Consider the following 22,580-nt stretch of genomic DNA (forward strand, 5'->3'; position numbering starts at 1 on the left):
CGGTGTGTGTGTGTGTATATACTGTGAGTGCGGTGTCTGCATTGCCTGCCCCAAACACTGTGCCTCTCGATTCACAGCAGACTTCTATGAATTCTCATGTGCTCTCAGGCGTTCTCTGCCAGCTCAAAAGTGAATGCGAACGTGTGAGAAATGTGTACGTAGACAATTGCCAACATTTTTTTATGGCCGCACAAAAGAATTCTCTTTCATGCTTGAATCATCTTATTATTAAGAATTTCGAATACACTTTTCACGCTTATTTATTAAAAGTCGATCAATGAAGTCGATTAGCTGAAGCTGAAGCTGATGCTGAATACTTGTTGTGTATCCATAACAAAAGTGATGATGAACATTTGGGTTTTGATCTAGAGTTGGGTGCGTGTCGTATAAATTTACAGACGACTGTAACATGACTTTCACAGGATTTGAAAGCGACTTAGGTTACTTAACAGGACCACACATGATTTATTCTGTTCTTACACGACTTAACCACAACTTAACACAAGTACACTAAACACTGAAAAATTACCCAAAAGGGCTTTAACACAATCGAACATAACTTTAACATAAGTGAAATATAACATGATTTATTGGACAGCTTATGATCTTCTGTCGAGAAATAGATTATATTTAAATCAGTTTCAACACTGCATTGTAATATTCAAAATAAATTCAAATTAATTCAAGTTATGAAATGCACGACTAAAAACACCTTTTTATTTATAATAATTTCAAAGTCCGTTTTCTGCTCGATTTCTTGTCGCATTTCATTAATCCGACGTGATTCCGTTTTGAACTATTTTGAACTATTGGAAAATTAAAAGTGAAAAAGAGTTTCTAATAACGCCCTGCAGTGCGAAGTGAAAATGCAAATTCTTATCGCAGAGTGGCCAGTGCTGTTTCTACTGCTTCAACTGCTGCTGCAGAAAAAAAACAAAATCAATTTTCCGTAATAGTAAAACGAGCCACCAACAGCAGCAATACCATCAAGCATCACCCACAGCACGCGGTCAGTTTGACAATTTTGTTTGCAGTAAGGAAAAAAAAGAACAAAAAACAAATGAAAACTGAAAAGCTGAAGAAAAATGCTAGAAAAATTCCTTAGTTACCACTTTGGCACTCTATAAAAAGCAAGCAGCCAAGTAAAATTATTGGACAAAACTGGCAGGGTGGATGGTGGTGCCACGCCCCACTTTTGGCATTGCCCGAGCAGTGCACTTCATCATCATTTTCGCCGTTGCCATCAAAATGAAATGTCAAACTAAATGGCAACAATTTTGATTGAATTTTTTTTTTTTTTTTTTCGATGGGGTCGAAAATATTTTACTTTGCGGTCGAGAGTTGGAAGCTGCAGACTGAGATTGTGGCGGATTGCAAGCAGCGGCTATTTGTGCTGACCGGAAACTTTTTTGTTGGCATGCAGGCAAATAGCAACACGTTCGTTTCGTTCAATGTTCACTCGTCCATCTCTTTTTGGTGGTACTGCAAGTGGTTGGCATAAGTGGTGGTGCCGTGGAGGCTACTTAGCAACTTAACAACAAAAAAATGAAAAGAAAAACGTGCCGGCGCTGGTAAACCGCACGACAAAATGCCAACAATAAAGTGCAATTCATTCTTTAAACTGAGTCCACGTCCGCGGTGACGTTGTTGTATCTTTGCCACTAAAGTTACGCCGGAATCACAGTCATGTGCATTTTTGCTGTGAATCCATGTACATGCATATGTGCATGTGTGTGTGTGTATGTGTGTATGTGTGTGTGTGTGTGTGTGTGTGGCATTTTATGACAATGCCAATGTAAGCGAAAGCTGAAAAGACTCTGACATATTTTACTTCAAGCAAACGTGCAGTCGCTGACAAAATGTGCCCGTTACGGCAATCCAATGATGTACAAGGAGCGGTTTATGGAGGTGGGTGTGGTTGGCTAAGCTAGATAGCTAAGGCCGTGAGTGTGAGGCTGACATCAATCTGGCTGGTGCTGCTGCTGCTCTCTAGTCGAGAACACAAATACTACATTAACCCAAATGAAAAGCCGTGCCAAGAGCCTGCCAAATAAATGCCCATGAGAGAGAGAGAGAGAGAGATAGTAAGAGAGATGGTGAAGTGAGTGAGTGTGTGTGTGTGTGTGTGTGAGTGTGTGTGTGTTTGTGGGTGATTGTGTGTGTGGCCTATGCAACCAAATCGTGACGAGATGATTTGATGCAGCACAAGCCTCAGTGGGGAACGGCAAGCTGACGGTTACCAGCTGCCAGTTGCCAGAGTTCAGTTACGAGTCGGTCCTACTGTAAAGCTAAACTTGTGATAAAAATGTGGATCTAAATTTTAGAGCAGCAAAAATGTTACTCGTAGATTTTAATGTAAGCAAAGCTGGCCAAGAAGGTCTTACGATTTCTGAGTACGCTGCTTGGTCCACGAGTTGATCAGCCCATTGCTGCCTTGGCGATACTTATTTTCAGTCAAGTTTCTTGCTGGTCTGTAAGTTTTAAGCAAATATCTTATATTTTTGTAATACTTAAAAACAAATAAATTAAAAATGAAATATTTAATTATAAAATTAAAATGGTTCAAGTCGAAACGATAATCGTATATGCATTCGGTTGTAAGCTAAAAATGTTTGAATAGAAATTTCATCAAAGTATTGCGACGAAAAATCTACAAAAAAAAAAGAAACATTGTTAAACGAATGAATCTTTAATTTAGTTCAAGTTTTCTCACCGAACATTTCTAGCCAAAGTTAATTTGACATAATTTCCCCATAACAACAACTGTTTTATTCAAAAATGACAAAGGGGGGGCAAGTCCTTGCTTGAACTTGAACTCGTTTCTTTTTGGCCTTCTAAAGGCCTACTTTTGTGGGGCATTTGATTTGCATGGCGTTTTAAATAATTTGCAGTGGTGCGCGCTTAAACAAGAGCGACAACAGCAGCTGCTGATGGCACTGAGTCGGTCGCTGTTTATTTTTTTTTTATGCTTGGAGTACTGCCAAACGGATGCGTTGTTCATTTGTCCTGGCCGCCTTATGACAGTTCCAACCAAATATGAAAAAGCCCAAACGCAAAAGGGCAAAGGCAGCGGACAGCAAAACAACAGCAACAGCAGCAGCAACAAAGAAACGGGGGAATATAAGAAAAAGGTCAAAAACACTTGGCAGTACATTATCTGGGCCAGTGGTTGACCAACTCACCCACTGACAGACGAGTCGGATGAACGGATCGCAGGTTGGACGAGCGAACGGACGAAGGAGGTTGGACGAATTGCCGCTTGGTCTGACATTTTCGTTATTATTCTTATTCGTGCATGATGTCTGTTGTTGTTATTGCTGCTATAGCTTCTGCTTTTGCCACTGCTGCTGTTGCCACTGCTGCTGCTGTTGCTGCTGCTGATGTTGATGTTATTGTTGGCTCAATTTCCTAGCCATTTCCGGCTTTTCTGTGAAATTACGTAAAACATAGAAAAACAGAAGTTACAACACCAACAACTGAGTGCCAAAACTGAGCAAAAGGAAAACAACGTAGACACACACGCGCAAGGAGAGAAAGAGACCGGTAGATGGAAACGGAGACTGTGCGGGTCATTCCACTTGATTTCCGAAAAGGATACTGGCCAGACACACACACACACACACACACACAGAGAAAAAACTGGTCACTCAATCGAAGACGTACTTCGAAAGGAAGCCGAGTGTTGACGGGTGGTGGCATGGGTGGTGCTGGTGTCGAGTCGACCACCGCAAGTACAAAAGAAATGAGCTCTGGGCGGGGCACAGTTGGCTTTGGCAACGCTGCCTCTGCTGCTGCTCAGTCAATGGTCCATAAATCGGTTGTCAACTATTCAAATGCAGACAATTGATTACAGCGATAAAGTTGAAGAGCCTTTTTAGCCTGCTCGCCCGGGAGTGCGGATGGATGGGAGATGTGGGCGCAATTGCCCAACACTGCCTAGAGCCCACTCGATAGCACTTGGCTTTAATGAGAGCGCAGCTGCGTTACGCAGAGACACGAATTCATCGAGCTAGATGAAGTCCAATTGGGAGCTGTTCAATTTATTGTATGCTCTCAGTGGGTATATGAAGTTTGTCAAGCAATGTGTAACTCCAGCTAGAAACGAATAGTGTACACAAATAAAATAGATTTTTCCTGACTGAATATCTGAATAATGACGGGTGCCTGTGATTACTGATCACAGAGTAAAATGTAAGAAAGAAACAATATTAAATTTGACTGTTTTTCATGATACAAAGCAGCACTAAAAGGGAATACTTCAGTATGGAAATTAGTATCACATTGAAATATTTTGCTTTAAAACCAAAATAGCTTAATTTTGTAATAACTATGTGTTATTGAACAAATTCTTGGAATAAGGCATTAATATTCTATAATTTTCGACTTTCATTGCTAAAAGTGTTCAAAATAAACTTGCAAACAGAATAAAATATTGGTTATTAATTTTTTTTTTTAGCAAACTAAACGTTTTTCTAGTTAAAACAACATTTCGATTTAAATATGCTCCGCTTAGCCCCTTTTTACTTGTTTGTTGACCATCCAGTCAGTTAGTGGATTGCTTATATTATAACCCGTATCTATTATATGTCTACAAGGATATTTAATCTTCGGCAGCCAGAAGCTTATACATTTTTTCTCGTTTGCTTTTTTGCTTATGGCCAACCGTATCAATGGGCTGTGTGGCAACAGGAGATATCTGCTGGCTTCTCTTTGCTTAGTCCCAAATATATTAAACTCAGCGAGTCAATAGCCCGTAAGTCCATTAAAGCCATGCTCTGAATTAGGTTACACTTGCTTTATGCATACACACACACACACACACACAAGGATACATAAAAGTACACTTACATAATTGCAGAGCAGTGCAAACTGCAAAGTCAACACAGTTGTGCCTCAAGTGTCTATCGATTCGTCTTCACATGCGTACAACAACTATTAAGAGGTAGCCGCTGAGCTGGATTTCAAGGGGGGCGAGGGACGGGATTTGTATTGAAACCGCTTAGCTTACATAAGCGCGTCCATGTCTGAGGTACCTCAACTTGATGCCAGGTAAAAAAATATTTATGCACAGCTCAATAAATAAATACACTGTGCAGCCAGCTCGATAGAGTAGAGAATAGAGTATCGAGCATAGTTTGTACTATCTTCAATGCAGCACAGCTGTAAAGCAGCACGGTAGTTTTAAATAAGAAATGAATTCGACGCCTTTTGTTCAGCGTTGAGTTTAGTTAAATGTGCGTACTGTATACATGTACATATACATACACATCTCTGTACATATAAGTAAATATATTTGCTTAGCTGCGGCTGTTGAGGGTGGCGCTTAAGACGCGCCCAGTTCCCAGTTCCCAGTTCCCAGCCCTAAGCCCAAAGCATTTAACACTTTGTATTCACTGAGCTCCCAGCAGAAGCAGAAGCAGCAGCTGTAAATGCGGAATAGCAGCAACAACAAAGGCTTCAGCACATTTACCATTTACAAGGCTATAAGCTATGAGCCCGGAGTAAAGTAATGCAAGCATTTAATGGAGTTGGGAGCAATGTCTTCGACTTACGGCAATAAAGTGGAAGACAATGCGATGTGAAGGGGGAAAGTAGACGACATATCGTTGATTGGGCTGCCACAAAGCTTTGTCTCTCTGCCATTAGCAATTGTGGACACGTAGAGGCATTGGCCAGCAGACGGGCTGCCGCCAGTTGATGCCCAGTTTTATATGCAATACGCGGCCAAACACACAGGAAACACAAATTGTTATGGCCAAGTGGGCAAGTGAAGACTGTCTGTCTATTTGTTCTGCATGTTTATGTACGTGTGCTTATTCTTATAGATTTTCTTAGCAATTCTGAATCTGCATCTGGCACAAAAACTGCTTGCAACAGTGCAAATGTAAGCTACTTTCAAGAAAACGCTGTTTGAATTATTTTGTTAAATTTATAAGATCCCAATCTTCTATTTACATCAACATTATTTGACATGTAGTCAAAGGCAAAAAAAAAAGTCTTGTGCATTGTTAGTGCTGGGTAATGTAAAACTGGGCCTGTTGGGAACTGTTGTAATCGTGGCGTGACAGGACTAATTGGCAAAAGTTTTGTGGCAACTGTCAATTGTCAAATGGTAGTAGTTCCCAGCAGATTCGAAAATCCGTTTGAACTTTCCAAACATAATTCGCTTAAGCTTACCCACTCTCCACAAAAAAAAAAAAAATATGAAAGACCAGGCAAAGTTCATCAGTCCGGGCTAGCGCAGTGGAGCCTGTCGTGCCAGTCTGGTCATGCAGTTTATAGCCTTAGCCAATAATTTAAGAAGTTCACGCTACACAAAGTTCAAGTGAAGTATGTCTGCCCTGCCCTAAATGATGGCAAACGGAAATTTACTGAAAGCACGAACAACGCACAGACACAAACCAACAACAAAAGGGGTAAGCATACACACACACACACACACACACACCCGGCCAGACTGTATGTGTGTGTGTGTGTGTATGTGTTGGGGTAAAGTTTCTGAAGAAAACTGGAGGCTTGAGCAAAATATGCACATTTCCACACTTAATAACAAAATATGTTAAACAAAATCATTTGATGTTTGGCGTAAATTCACTTTTCCCCCAGCAACAAACGGCAAATGTGACTGTGTGTGTGTGTGTGTGTGTGTGTGAGTGTGTGTATGGTTGCCAGGAGGCACGTAAATAAGCACATGTTTACATGCAAATTACATAAAGCAAACGACAACAACAACAGCAAACAAACAACAACAACAACAACATCAACAATGGCAACGGCAACGGGAACGGCAACGGCAAACAAAACGCAAATTACACGCTGCATACTTTTAGGCTCGGGCAACGTAGCGTATCAAGTTTCAAAACACCCAAAAAAAAAGCCAGAATAAACAGTTATTGTTGGGCTACCGAAAATTTAATACTCTTACAAAGTTCTAAGAATACCTTCAAGAAAGGTATTCTTAATCAGTGTTTTTTATAGTCTTGAAATGGGTTAATAAGTGTATGGGTTTTAAGAAAAACAGTGTGCCCCAGAAATACCAAATTGACTGCAATTCTGCTTCAATCTGTTACACAGTATAACGGAAAATCACAACTCTCTTTGCAAGTGTATTGCAGGAAAAAAAAGTGGGGAATTACATGGGGGATTTTTCTTACATTTATTTCAGCTACAAAATGGAATGGCGCCGCCACAGCGTCCAGACAATGTATTGCCATCACCGCAACACTGCCTATAACCAACCACCCGCCCTCCCTGTCTGACCGCAGCCCTCACTCACTTTGCATACATTTAAAGTGTGTTTTTTATATGCGTTTTGTTTTGGCACGACTCGGCGCAGCAGCCGTAGCAGCCGCAGCAGCAGCAGCAGCAGCTGAGACATGTAAACAAACTCATTTAACTGATTTTCATGAAAGAAAATGTGGCTCCTGGGCAAAGGGCTGCTGATGGCTGCTGGCCGTGGCCGGAGTATGCCAAATTATCATCATGTCGGCGTCGACTGCGTTTTTTCTTCTTTCTTTTTTGTTTTTTATATTTATTTGTTTTTTTCTTTCATTTTTTTTTATGCTGTTGCTGTTGGGGCCAACTCTTTGCTGCCTCAACGGCAGCTAAACAAAATGGCGTACATCCTGGGGCAAGATTTACATGTCACTCGACAAACTTTGAGCCTGAGCTGACCTCTCAGCTCTTCTGCTCCTGAGCAGCTTGACTGCCTTTCTTTCTTGGATGTTAGCTGTTGTCCGTAGTCGAGGGTCTGTCTCAAGTTTCTGCACACAATCTTTGCATAATTTCTCGCCACCAGTTACCGCCCCTTCCCCCCTTTCGGCAAGTGTTAAGCGGCGAAACGGCAAATGTCATCAGAAAAAAACTAGCAACAACTTTTATATTTTTTTTTTTTGTGTGTATATCTTATTCAGCTGGAGTAAGACCCAAAAGCGACGACTAAGTCGACCGTTTGGCTAAAGAGTGCTTGCTAACAAATTGCCTGAAGCCCAATGATGACTATCTGAAATGAGTGGAGGGCTTTGAGGGAAATAGAATTAGCACACGCATTAAGCTCTTACATAATCGAGAATGAAAATGACGGACTTATGAGCATAATCAGTATTTGCTCACAGCCTCCGCATATCAAGTGGATAAGTTATACCATTATGAATGGATGACCTTGTCGGGACTACGATACCAACAAAGAGCATCTCACCATACTGCCCCTGAAAAAATCTTCACAAAATAATATCTTAATAGCAATCTGAAATTTATACTTAGGCAAGAACATAATAAGCTCACCAATTCTAACACAAAGACGTAAAACTCGCATAGCATCAAAAATTAATTTCCCTAAAGCTGATCGTTTTTTTTTTTTTTTTGTGATTTTTATATGTACAAAAATATATCTTAGTTATAAAGTAAATTCCATACCCCATAGTATACAATCTGACTATCTCAACATTTGTTAGTACAATATTTATAGTATTGTGCAAAAACTATAAACACTTATACTATGTAAACTGACTACAGATTAGGTTAGCGGGCTGGTCTAGTAAATAAAAATATTCATGGCCAAAAACAAAAATTTATCTATACCGTTTCCGCCATTGTTTTGACATGTATTATTGTGGAAATTCAAGAATATCGAGAAATTCTACACGCATCATACCAATATACATTTGTTTGGCACATCAGTGTTGTGCAGTATCAGACTTCAAGGTTGTCAAAAGTTTTACTTTGAAATTGGAAAAACAACAGCAACTCAAACTTTGCCCAGCATTTGACGAGACACGTGGGTAGGGGAAGGGAGCCAGGGGACGCAACAGCGAAATGGCGTGCAAAAATTTAATGGATAATTGAGACATGTAAACAATATCCCTAAGTGCAAAGCCAACAAAAAAAAAAAAAATTGCGTACATCAAAGGTCGCCCCCACTCAGTTTGAGTTGCCCACCTGGAAAGCAATTAACACGACAAAGAATAAGCAGGCTGGCAGCGCCTGGTAGACGCGGGTAGGCACAGCATTAAAATATTAAATACCTACTCATGAAAGGGGTTGCTGCAGCAAGGATGGTGCCACAAAAGTGCCTGACACACACACACACACACACACACACACACGTGCACACACTCACGCACGACAAAGCAGAATAATAAATTTCAATTCAGCAGACGTCGCATCGTCTCTGCAAACGCTCGCTGAAAGTCGACGTCGACTTCCATGTTGATAAGATGGTACCACACAGCACTCAGAGCTGCCACCGTGCATGCAGATGCTGTTCGCATAAAGTTCAACACGACCAGCTTAAAAATATGTGAGGTGATGTCTACAAAAAAATAAAAAATAATAATAATAATAAAACTCACTCGAGAATGATAAGCTAGAAAACACCCCGCACACGATCCCAATGGACGTAATATTTTAACTTCAAATGAAACTCCTTAATATGATAAATGGATACTTAAACGTTAACTTTGTTTATTGGTTGAGAGATAGGCATTAGTGTGTAGTATAATAAAAAAAATATAATCAAAGATATACCTCCCCCAAATTAGATAGCCAAAAAGTTGAGAGAATTGGCACGTGTTTTCTGAGAGCCGAATTTCTAATTTTAGAAGATAAATAAGTCAATTAGTGTAGTAAAAATTGTGGCTCGAAACAATATATAATTAAAAGTTGTAACTAAGTGTGAGAAATAAGAAATATGACTAACTTTTTACTTCCTAAGTTTTTGGTTCTATTGGTTTAAGTTGCATTATCGACTCAGCTTATATTCCTGATCAGCAAAATGAATAGAAATAACAACACAAAAACCTCCTTCTTAGTGTTTGCCCATGCCCTGATTCATAACTCCTTTTTTGCTCATTTTTAATGGGTAACATGTACGAAAAGTAAAAGGCTTTATAAAAATGCTCACACAAAAAGCCGCTGAGAAAAAGTCATACATAAGCTGCTAAGGGGGGGTAAACCGTGGGCAGGCTGTAGACTGGCTGCTAAAAGGAAATGCGCAACGTAGCCCAAAGGTGTCAAGCGGAAAATAAAGCATAATAGCTGCCACTGTTTTGCACTTTAGCTGGTGCAAACTCAAAGCATGCTACGGCAAACAGAAGCAGCTGCAGCAACAGCAGCGGTAGCGGCAGCAACAATTGCTGCAATGGCAATGTGCAAAAGCCTAGACAGCCATCAGTCAGTCATTCGGTCGGTTGTGGCGACCTTCGGCTGTGCGTAAACTGAGGCAGCAACGGAGTGACGCATTTCCCCGGCCAGAACAAACTCATCTACATATATGGCAGAATGCAACTCCTCATGGTTGGGGGGGCAAACTCAGCTCTGTTTCCCGTTCTGTTTGCAAACAAGAATGTTCAAAAGGTGTATATATAAAACGACAAATTTAATTCAAAATTAAAGCATCAAAGAAAGGTATGGGTAAGCTTATAAATTATGAAAATGTGAGAGTTACTTCAAAGAACATTTTAAATTAGGCAAAGCTCAAGCTTATGTGAGTGCAAGTATATAGCACAAGCACATGTGCAATAACATCTGATATTGATGAGAATTTGTCCATAGGCGAATATGTGAATAAGCCCAACGATTCAATGAGATTATACTCATTTACGATTATTTTTCTGCACCAATTATGTTATCATTATATTGCAGGCTAAGAATTATATCATAAATATTGATAAGAATTATTTGCTGGACACAACACTTGTGTAAATATTTATGGTTTATTTTTTATAGCACTCTTTATGCCCTTTATTTAAAAATGCCAAATGGTCCGGTCGAAGAACGTGTTCTGCAATTTTAACTGATACGAAATCGAAATTCATTTGTGGCAAAATAATCGGCTTTGGCCTTTCTCAAATAACTCAGATTGTAGAAATGAGTTAGTATTGTAGGGCAAAATAAAGCAATAAAATGTTACTACCTTCAAATGAAACTACAAAATTGTTTGCTCACATTCAAAAAAATATATATTTTGAACAATCTCTGGAAAAATTAAATTTAATTCTAAAATTGTTTATCTTGTTCACAAGAAATTTATTGAATTTTACAACAATATATATATAATTTAGATTAAGAACCGGCAAGCATTAATTCTCTCTAAAATTGCATCAGCTTTAAGGCAAGTATCAGCAAATATTAAGTATACGCGTCAGCCCCTCTCAATTTTCATTGTAGTTGTCAATAAATTCTCAATTTCAAGTGTAAATGATATAGTAAGGCAAACATCGAATTTATGTGTAAATCATAAAGAAATAAATATAATAAACAATATTGAAAAATAGCATGTAAATTGATCAACACTCTAATCAAATACTTTATTTTCTCATTACAGGCACTTGGCACTATTTGGTATAATGTAAAAATGCACAAGGCGTGGCCGCATACCAAAAAGTGGAGCTGCAATTTGAAGCTGTGCATGTGCACCATCTTGTGGCTGCCCCGTCCATGAGCCATGTCTGAAGCACAAAGACGACAACTCGAGCCAGAACTGCCAACTGATTTGAAGAAATGAACATGACATGCAACAACAAACAGCAGCAACAATAGCAATACGAGCAATAGCGACAAAAGTAATTTGAATTTGTGCGAGCAACAAGAAGCAAAACAAAGCAAATTGACACAGGGGAAGTGAGAGAGTGAGAGAGAGAGAGAGAGAGAGAGAGAGAGAGAGAGAGAGAGAGACAGGGCCACAGAGAGAAAGAGGGACAGAGAGAGAATGAGCTAGAACTCAATGCAAATTGTGTACATATTTTGCTTGTATGTGTGCGGGAGTGTATGTTGTGGGATGCGAGGTTGTCCGCTTAAATAAATGCTATATAAAACGGGGCAAAAGAATGAGAGTTACGGCATCATCATCGGCAAACGAACAAACAAGACACAACAAGACAAAACAAGGCAAAAAGTGCAGTTAAGCGTGGAAATTGCATTAAATATTAAAAAAAAAAAAAAAACGAGAGGAAAAGTGCGCAGGAAAAAATAACAATATAGAAGAGGAACCGTCGTAGCTAACGAGCGCTAAAAAGCAACAGCGAAAAATAAACTTACAAATAAAATCGGAACTGCAGAAAGAGAGTAAAAAGTTTTGATTGAAAAATTTTAATTGTGCTTTCATTTGGATCTGTGCTGCTGTTGCAAACACACACACACACACACATGCAACAGCAACAGCACCGACAACTACAACACCCATCAACAACAATTGCAAAAAGCGTAGCAGCGACGCCAATTTGTTTGCCACCGACGCCCGATGCGGTGACTGTGTAAATTTCTGATTAAAAACGGCAACAAACGCAAAGAAACAAATAAATAAAGAACAACAACAAATAAATAAAAATTGTGCAAATTGAAATTGTGGCATGTATGCGAAAAGCAGAGCAGGCCAATAATAAAAGGGACACACTGCCTGCCACAATAATATTCTTTTCCATACAAACCTTAATGTATCCCACAATTGATTTCATACCTTACAGCTCGCTGTGAAAAATGTCAAATGTCAATTGACTAATAAAAATATTAAAACTTCAAAAAAAAAGGAGAGAAAAGAAAAATACTAAAACATTAAAATGTTGTTGAAATTCTTGATTTATTCATCTGTTCATTTTTAATTTGTGATGAACATTTGTGAGTGCGTGAGTGTAATTTATTTTTTATTGCTTTTAGACAACGAGAAGAGGAAGATCGCCTGTTGCTCCGCCCACTACAAAAAACATATGTAAATTTGTCAATTTAAGGCAAAACAATAAATTTATTTGGCAAACAAAACTGAAAAGCTGCGCAGCCCTGCAAAGTGAGCTGTAACAGCCAGAAATAGTGTAATACCTACGGTAAACTGTCTGCCTCACAATAAAAGTCAAGTGCGTGCCACTTAACAACCAGTCGGCGAAGAGAGAGGGAGCGAGAGGAATATAGAGCGAGAGAGAGAGAGAGAGAGATACACATACAAACAGGAGTGAGGTGCTTTGTGTCATTGACAAAGTAACGCATCGCGAGATAAGAGGCAACAAGAAGCAGCCAACGACAACGCTCGATAAACGACAAACAAAATGAGCACCACCATCACCAGTAGGAGCAGCAGCAGCGGTAGGAGGAGAAGCAGCAGCAGCGGCAGCAGCAGCAGCAGCAGCATCAGCAACAACGGGAGCATCAAAGAGCTGATAGCGCAACTATTGCTTCTTATCAGCATCACATCGAGCTTGCCGGGTAAGTGCCAAGCCAAATGAAATGTACCCCTGCCTGCCCATGTCCTTGTTTCCTGTGTTCTCTTTTCTGCTTTTATACTCTGTTCCTATAAGCAAATACTGAATATTTGAATCTGGTTGACATTGATTGTGACTACCAGAATTCGATTTAGCAATCATAGAAATCATTTCCATTTCGATAGAAAAATTATATAATTTTTTTCTACACATAATATACAATATATTAATAATTTGCATACTGATCATTTAACTTATTTTATATAACTAGTACTCAGAACAATATCGAACAAACTTAACTCAAATATTTTTATTTGCTTTCTGAGCTTACTGCCTAAATTTGTGATAAGTTTAAAAGTCCATGAGAGTTCAAGAGATAAGCTCAAATACGATTGAAAAAATACTTGAATTACTTTTTGGATTTGAGCGATAATAAAAAAAATCAATCCACATTGACACACAAGTTTTTAAAAGTACTTTTAAAGAAAGTTGCAAAAGCCCTGATGGTGATCAGTCTCAGTTGTATCTTCACCGATATTTTCAATAATATATCCTTGTGTTATAAAATCAACAATCTTATTTTAACAATCCTTAACAATCAAAAATTCGTAGAATACATATACGCCACAATTGTAAGGATCCGTTTCCATCGCAACTTAAATCTTTCAATACACTAGGAGCAGAGCATTGTGCAGTCTGCACTTTTGATACTGCTTCCTGTTTTACTTATCGTTGCCCAAAATTAATGCAAATATTTAACGTGCGTTTTTTTTTATGGATTTGTCGTTGTCATGCTAGTAGCTGGCATGTAGTCAGAGCTGGTTGCCATTGCCTATATTTAGGCGATGTCATCGTCGACAACGAATGTCGTCATAAAGTTGACAGTCAGTCAGTCAGGCAGTCATTCGGGCATTTAGTCATTCAGGCAGGAAGCTGGTGAGGCTTGGCTCTCCACTTGACATAACTTATAAATGGCTTTCGATTAAGTTGTCACATTAGCATTAATCTCAACACAGCTCTTTGCCCCATGCCCCACATTGTGGCCATATCAAGAGTAGGCAAGCAGCCCATTGATGTTCAATCAAGTTGTCTGCTGCTGCTCTGCGGAACGCGTGCTAATGAGCCGTAAGCCCCCATCAGTTGATTTTGATTATGACGTTGACGTCGAGGCCTCTCCACCCACTTACCAAGACGACCTGCCGACCTGCCAACCTGCCGACTTGCCGACTTGCCGAGCTGGCGTGTCGGTGAATGCAAACCATTTGCATGCTTGAGGTGCACTTTGTGGCTCCAGATGAATTGGGTCATTGCTGCCCGAGCGGCATGTGCGCTATTCTCTTCACTCTGTAAACTTCATCACGACCCATTTAAGTGCATTACATAATTGATAATTAATTACCTAACGCACTTACCTCAAGGCATTTCACCAGCTCTCCCATCAATTGACTTTTTATGGCCTTATTGAGGGTCTTTTAATTTTCTCGTAAGAATCTCATTAAGCATATATATATATATATATATATATATATATATATATATATATATATATATATATATATAGAGAGAGAGAGTTATATTCTTGATCAGGCAGATATCTGTATCTTTGCTAAGGGCAGACCATTTTTCCAAAAGTTTGACGAAAGCATTGCTTATTTCCTGAATTGCTGTCTCCAGCCACTTGAGCAACAAGTTGAACCGAACATATAAAAACAAAAAAAGTATGAAACCGGTTGACAAGTTCAAGTTTAGTTAACGGTATTGATCAGTCTAATTGTGTATTTTGATCAAGACTAGCAGTTCACTTAAATTAGAACCTCTACTTTGAACAAGTAGTTTAATAATAAACATTACTTAATTATACGGGGGCTTGTGTCGTCATGTCGGTTAATTAAAGCAAAAACCATTGCGTTTTTTTTTAATGCAATTATTTCTGATGAATTCAAAGTCTAATATATATATTTATATATATAATGGTTACTTTTATATTAAAGGTATCATAGCATATTGGTTTTGTGCAATGTTTGTCATGCTGTCTGTCCATCTGTATGAACGCAATTAGAGACTTGAAATTTAGAACACATACTGGTCTGTGTCCGCGTCAGACAAAGTGTAAATATTGGAGTGTAACGTCCACTAGGAAATCGATAAAATTGATATTCGCAAATCGATAAAGCCACATATCTTCCACAATTTTAAGGCTACCGCCTCCCCAGGTATTGCAGCCGTAGAAATCTGAAATGCTCATATCTTCCACAATTTGTAAGCTAGTGTCATCAATATTTGAGAGTCTGTTACTGGTAACTCCCCTAAGAGTTCAATTTAAAAATTGAATGGCCACCCATACTCCGATACACCTGTTAGCGTAAATCGATCATTTTTACCATATATCTCATACAATTTGAAAGATAGATAAACCAAATTCGACAATTTAAGAGTTACAGCTATGAAACTTGGAAGGAATATTACTGGGAACCTTCTATAAATACCAGTCAGCTGGTATTATGTATTATATTAAAGTATGTCGCAGTCGGTTACTTCCGACTGCCACGTTCTTTCTTGTTTTTTTTTTTTTTTTTGTGCCATTCTCTATAATTGACAAATTGATAATACTAAAAAGCATTAATCAAGAAAACCGACCGCCTTATTTCCACAACGTTATATATATCGATAATATAATAAGTTAGATTAATTGCCCACTGAATAATTCTAAATTATTAAACAGTACTTCACACTCTATACGTTAATACTCTCACAAAAGGAACTTATCTCGAATTCTGTAAATTTAAAGTTCAAATTATATTTAAGTATTTATTGTATAAATGCTTCAATTGTTAAACAAATTTATTTGTCTTATTTTAAACTTTGTTATTAAATTACATAAAAGTGCAAGTGGGTATTAGGTATATGATCCATACAATTCAATTCCTACCTATTAAAATGAATAGTTCTTTTGACTGTTGTAAAAAAATTATCAGCTGCCTAATAACCTGCCCCAGAGCAAGTAAAGCGAATAAATTAATCCATAGTTTATTCTTACATAAGCACAGTTTAAGAACAATTTGTGATAAAGTAATAACGAGATAATTTATATTCTCATGTTTTATGGACGTGATATAATTAACTTAGGCACTCAACTATAAAAGCTAAACATCATCTGGAGTCAGAAGTTAGTAGCTTGGATATGTTGTTCATGTGAATGTGCTCTAAAGTTTTTTCATTGTGAAGATGTCAAGAATTATCATTATTGTCGTACTTTGCTCAATTCTGACTGTGCAAGCCAAGTTTCGTAAGGACAAATCCATATTTCAATTCGATCACTAGATAAATATCCTAATTATTCAGCCGACGATTCCAAGCCCTGTAACTATGAAGATAAACAGTGCATTGTTGAATTATTCAACAAATTGTTTATCGATAAGGTGGTGCAAATCGATCCACTGAAGGTGGCTAAGATGCATTTAAAGCAAGGCGTCGAAAATCCTGTTCGTTTTGATCTAATCTTTAAGGACAACGCCTTGATTGGCCTAAGTAAAATACGATTCACTGAAGTCAAGTAAGTGGCATCTTAAATTAAAACTACTTAAAATATATATGAGCAGTAATTCTACTAAAGGGGTTTCGCCAAGGACTTTGCCCAAAAGCACGAACTGAGTATAAATGTCAAAAACCTACAAATGTTGGGTCCATACATCGCCAAGGGTACATTGATATTACTGCCCGTAAGCGGAACTGGCGAGAGCAATGTGACCTTGGGTAAATTCCATTATAACTAAAATATCACATATTTAAACATAATATCTTAATTCTCAGACAATACTCAAATGCAGATAACATTTACGGGCAATCCTTTTGAAAAGAATGGAGAAACCTATATGGATATAAGCAATCTTGAGCTCACAGTGAAGCCTGGTCGAATATATTACCACTTTACCAATCTGTTCAATGGCGATAAACTCTTGGGTGATAATGTAAATGCGTTCCTCAATGATAACTGGGAGTTAATATTTCGCCAAGTGGAGGAATCTTTTCGATCAGCATTGAAAAAAATAATTGAGGCCATTATAAAAAATGTCTTCACAAAGTATCCCTACGCCAAGTTCTTTGCGGAGTGAATACAGTTTTCACCTAAGCAACTTTGTTTAATTAAATAAAATACTTTGCTGCATGAAAATAATTTTTAAACAGATCTTTGATTACAATTATTAAGATGGGCTTTGTGCTGCCAGACATGCTTAAGCACCTTTCAGATCGATTTGGCAACGTTCTTGCCACAGAGTATTCCACAAAGGTAGTGGCAGCTGGTAGGCCAAAGACGACTACTGTGTGTATACAACAGAAAATTCCAATTTTGCCAAAAATGAAACCATCACAAGTTTCTGCGACTGATAAAATATGCTCTGCATTATAGGAATATTCATATACATATGTCTATATGTTAATGTTTATGTTTATGTTATGTTTTCCAACTTATAGGCACACACAAATGGAAGTCAAAGGGCAGTCATTATACGTTTAAATTAATTTTAATTTAAGGCAGTTGTCAACGCTTTTCCATACATGTTTGCTAGTATTAAGTATATATACACCACACCTTGTATTTAATGACATTGGCAACTTTTCCGCCAATTCGATCAACATTTTTGTGCTTCAATGATGCGAAAACGTTGTCGTATTTCCTGTCAAACGGCAGAAATTCCAGTTCTCGCTACCACCCGTTAAGCCCCATATATATATTTTTGGTTGCGCAACAATAGCAAACAGTTAAATGAGCGATTCGATTCGATTCCATTCGTCGATAAACGCGAAAGAAATAAAAAAAAGCTAACAAAAAAAAAGCCCAAATCAACAGCTGGGCTGGTGCTTTGTGTCAGTCGGTCGCACGGTTTTTGGTTCATTTTTGTTTTATTTGCAATATTTTTTGTTTGTTTAATTTACAAACAAATGTTGACATTGTTTTCGCTTGTCAGTGTATTTGTCCGAATGTGTGTATTCGCATTGAGTGCGTAATTCCCTTTTATGCTGTGTTGAAGTATTTTTGATGTTTTGTTGTTATTTAATTAATATGACTTTTGTGACGCCGACATTTCTTTTGGTTCACATGTCTTGCATTCCAGAACTTTTCATACAAATAATTGAAAATGATTTATCTATTGGAATTTGCAATTCAAATAACTACACTCAGCAAAATGAGTCCATGAAATTTGCCTCTAATTATGTCAGCCATTTTTCTAACGCCTGAAGAGTCAAAAATAAAAAAGTTTCGTTTATAAAAGTTATCTCAGTGTACTGTGCTGATAAAGAGAAATTAATAATAAAAATCAAGCCAAAGAGGAGACTTACAAGAAAATAGTGCAAACAGACTGCGACCATAAGAAGAAATCTTTACAAATCGTAGAGCACATAAATAAAACATTCGATTTTTATTGTTAACGCGAACTTTTGGCTATGGATGGGTGGGCAGGAGGAAGTTTATTTGCTGCTGCGCTCCACTTGTCGTTTTATTGCTGTGCCAAAAATTGGGCTCAATAAAAATTTACGTTTCATAAAATTTATTATGTATGCAACACAATGGCAATAACAACAATCGATGAGGGGACCAAAAAGTTAAGATCGTAGCGCTGGCAAAGCGGCAAAACTTACACAGCATACAAAATGACGTGCAAGTCCCCAACGAAAATCAAAGCCTGAGGAACAAGGAAATGAACAACTTTATATGCAGGATAATGGTCAAGCCATTATTAAGGCTCGTATCCTGCATATGTGTATACGTGTGTGTTTATGAATACATATGCGTGCGTGTGTGTGTGTGTTTGTGTGTGTGTGTGTATATACATTAGTGTGTTCCAAATAGTGGGCGCATTTGCTCGGCCCTACGGAATTTATGATGTGTGCGACCCACAGCACTTAAGCCGTCAGATAAAGTTCAAGTGTGAATCAACTTTTGTGTGTGCTACAGGCTCACTTTAAAGTATGACCAAACAGTGCCCATCAAAATACTCAAATAATTGATAATAGCCTAAAAATGTATAAAGCATTAATTTAAATTATAAGCTTTTTATATCTGAGCAAGAACAGTGACCGTCAATAATATTTTCGATAGCCTTAAGCCTTAAGGACACGTGTGCTTCAGTTTAAATTCGTATTGCTTGATTTTTATGCCAAATAATGAGTGTGTGTACTAACATGTGTATTTAATTGGTAATGTTTGCATTGACAATTGTACCATTGTACTGTGTTGACGTCTTTTTGTTTAGCTAACATGACATGGATTAAATCCTTTGAGAGATTTACGAGTAATCGAAGTTGAAAGTTTGCTTTCGCAGTTTTTGGGGACTGCAGCTGATAAAAGCTTTTGTCTAATGGCTGCTGATAGACAAACATGCAGATAGAAAAACAGACAAGCAGACAAACAGAGAGAAAGAGAGAGATGGGCACATATAGAGATAGAGTCACAGAGAGAGAGAGAGAGAGAGAGGGAGGGATGGACGAGCCCACAAATGGACGATTGGTTTGGCAAACTTGAGTATTAAAAGTCAAATTTATGTAAAACATTATGTAAACTATGTGGGCGGTATGCAAATACAGCTAGGGAGGTAGTCGGAGGGAGGGGTGATGGTTTGCAAAGCTGTCCCATATAGCATGACTTTTCAATTTCAAATGTGCTTAATGGCTTTTTATGGCGTCGAAGGGTCGCAGGGATCGGTCGTCGGTCTGCCATTTATCAAGTGAGAACAATTTGAATAGCTAACTGCACTCCCTGTCAAAAAAAAAAAAAACTTATTGTTGCACCTCACGAGTGTGTGTGACTGTGCCCTTAATAAAAACATAAACTGTTGCTGTTTAATATTCGACCTGATTGCGTTTGCTCCAATTGCGCGGCAGACAAAGGTTGTCAAGGGCAACTTTTAATTACACTAAAATAATTGTAAGCCAGAAGTGCAACGAATACGTTGCGCGACCAATCAATATTGTGTCACAGACACACACAGACACACACTCACACACACACTAACACACACACACACACAAGCAGCCAGTTGCCACGCGTGCGACAAATTAAACGCATCTCTTCCATACAATACAATCACCGAAAAGGTTGCCAACGGAAATAAAAAACAATTAAAAGTTAGCTATATTTTAGTTTTGAAATAATTAAAAAACACATTCACCCCTGTGCTTTTTCAATTCTAAGATTCAGGTTTTGATAACACAACATTTTTGACTAATCATTAAAATTGTAAATAATTGTAAATATTAAGTAATTCGTGTCATTTTCAATCTATTTAATTTATGTTAATATATAATTTAATTTCATAATTATATGAATTTAATGTACAAATGTATCATTTATTTTTATATATTTAAATGCATATATATTTTCATTTTTTTGATACAGCTAAATGTCTCGCTGCTGCTACCTACACTGGTAGCCTGTGTAAAATATGAAAAATATGAAAAATTGTCGCTGTGGAAAATGTTGTCACAGAAATAAAATCAGCTTCCCCTTTTGGTTGGGGACTTGGGGTCTTTTTGTGCACGTAATGAAAATGTTGCTCATATGCAAATGCCAGATACGAGTGTGTGTACGTGCTGTACGTGGTTGTGTGTGTGTGTGTAGGTTTGTTTGTGTATCAACAGGAACCTATTGTGTGTGTGTGTGTGTGTGTGTGTGTGTGAGTGGAATGTGTGTGTGTGTGTGTTTGGCGGGTGATTGCGTTGGGGCTTTACGAGCTGAGTTCTGTGGCATGTGCCTAATTAAATTAGAAATTAGAAAACGGAAATTTCATCACGAAATCTAAGAGCCTCAGAGTGTGCTTGGTGCCGTATGAGGTTTGCGGGGAGTTAACAAACAGATGAATTCCAAAAAACGTCTCCCTTAACATTGAAAAATCTCCCTAAGGTAAAAATCGTTCTGAAACTATAAAATTTTTCCTAAAACTAGACTACTACACTAGATCAACAATCCCAAATATATTGGGTTTTTTTTATATTTTACAGATATAAATATATAACCTAATAATAGAAAACATTTCTAAAAAGACAAAATGCAAGTAACGAAATTTAATGTCTCATCTTGTATATTGGAGTTTAGCTATGGTCACTGAAATTTTAAAATAATAATGCTATAAGTACCAAAAAAGCCTAAAATATGTCGAATTTCTCAAATGTAGCGATTTTTTTTCTCAGTGTGTGTCTACGGTTACAGGTCTAACTGCAAAATATTAAAGTCAAGAGCTGAAGCGGTAGGAGGTCAAGTGTGTTATATTTCCCATTGATTACAAAAGCATAGTTCGTACTAACAAAATTATGCTAAATTTTCTTCGCAAGAGATTTAGCTGGTCCTGTAGGAATGCCGCGGACCCTCCCTGCCGCTGCCCCTCTTACAAAAAGCGCAAACAAAGTCGTGCAAATATGTACACACATGACCAAAAACTGCTTGTGGTGTGTGTATGTGTGTTTGTATAATACAAGTACTTTCTATAAAAAAAAAAAAGTAAGCTAAACAAAAGCAGCTGCACAACCCGACTACAGAGTACAGAGATTTTGATGATGTTCCAGCTGTTGTTGTTGCAGTTGCTCTCTCTTAACCAGAATTCGCACAGATTAAGGATTTTTGCCAGTCAAGGCGAGTCGAGTCGACTCGAGTCGAGCTGAGTGGCCTTGTTGAGGGTTTTTGTCCTCCTTTTTTATGCTTTTTATACCCTTGCAGAGGGTATTATAAATTCCATGTGAAGTATGTAATACTTTAAGGGAGTCGTCTCCGACTCTCTAAGTTATATCCATTCTGGATCAGAGTCACTAGTCGAGTCCTGTTTAGGCATGTACAAACTAAGCCTTGAATTTTGTTCATATTATTTTTATTATATATGCTTTTGTCATTTGGACAAAAATCAGCACATCATATTGCTCTCAATCGGTTAGTTTCTTAATAGTATAAGGGATTTTAACTGACGGAATGTGGAGGGCATGTAATATTCGTTGTTGGTAGACAGCAATTTTTGTTTTTTTGTTTCCATACTTCTGTTTCTCTTTTCACTTTTGTGCCTCAAGCATCGGTGCGCTACGGGGCGTGGCCTTGTTTGTGGTTTGCTGAAAGTCTTTTGCTTGCAAACACATTCATTATGCATGCATTTTAAATTGTAAATTTCAATGCTCGTCACAGCAAAAATCCCAGCTCATTGCCCTGTCTCCCTTGCTCTAACATCAGTGCGGATTTGCTGGCAGCTTTGGGATATGCTAAGACCTGCTGATGCGCCTGATGAGCTTTGCCATATTGTTTGAATTTTTATGGACTCAACTGCCCCCGAAAACCCGCTGCGCCCCTTCTGACACACCTGCCTTTGCCCATAGGCTTTGAGCGGCTTTTCGACATTTTCGTGTTATTATCCTTAG

The 22,580-nt window shown here is 38.1% G+C and overlaps 2 protein-coding genes across 3 annotated transcripts in view; both read left to right on the top strand.

The window, feature by feature from the left end:
* The first annotated feature begins 12,602 nt into the window (after nucleotides 1–12,602).
* The window catches only part of LOC6568360 (hemicentin-2), a 79,885-nt gene continuing 69,907 nt past the window's right edge, over nucleotides 12,603–22,580 (top strand). For both annotated transcript variants that reach the window (XM_001994643.3, XM_032740560.2), the window contains exon 1: nucleotides 12,603–13,191. In XM_001994643.3, the coding sequence (XP_001994679.2) occupies nucleotides 13,035–13,191 (157 nt within the window). In that variant the 5' untranslated portion in view covers nucleotides 12,603–13,034. The remainder of the gene's footprint in view (nucleotides 13,192–22,580) is intronic.
* LOC6568363 (protein takeout) lies at nucleotides 16,372–17,361 on the top strand. Its single transcript, XM_001994646.2, has 4 exons — nucleotides 16,372–16,473; nucleotides 16,530–16,740; nucleotides 16,801–16,940; nucleotides 16,998–17,361. Exons 1-4 carry the CDS (start codon nucleotides 16,413–16,415, stop codon nucleotides 17,297–17,299), a joined length of 714 nt encoding a protein of 237 aa, XP_001994682.1. The 5' UTR covers nucleotides 16,372–16,412; the 3' UTR covers nucleotides 17,300–17,361.

This window comes from Drosophila grimshawi, unplaced genomic scaffold (genome assembly GCF_018153295.1).
Source record: "Drosophila grimshawi isolate 15287-2541.00 unplaced genomic scaffold, ASM1815329v1 contig_311, whole genome shotgun sequence".
NCBI lineage: Eukaryota > Metazoa > Arthropoda > Insecta > Diptera > Drosophilidae > Drosophila > Drosophila grimshawi.

What these genes read in the sequence shown, in the direction of transcription:
- LOC6568363 (XM_001994646.2), top strand. Translation starts at nt 16,413, where the DNA reads ATGTCAAGAATTATCATTATTGTCGTACTTTGCTCAATTCTGACTGTG. An exon ending in ATACGATTCACTGAAGTCAA is followed by an intron (nt 16,741 to 16,800) that starts GTAAGTGGCATC and finishes ATTCTACTAAAG; the next exon opens with GGGTTTCGCCAAGGACTTTG. An exon ending in CGAGAGCAATGTGACCTTGG is followed by an intron (nt 16,941 to 16,997) that starts GTAAATTCCATT and finishes CTTAATTCTCAG; the next exon opens with ACAATACTCAAATGCAGATA.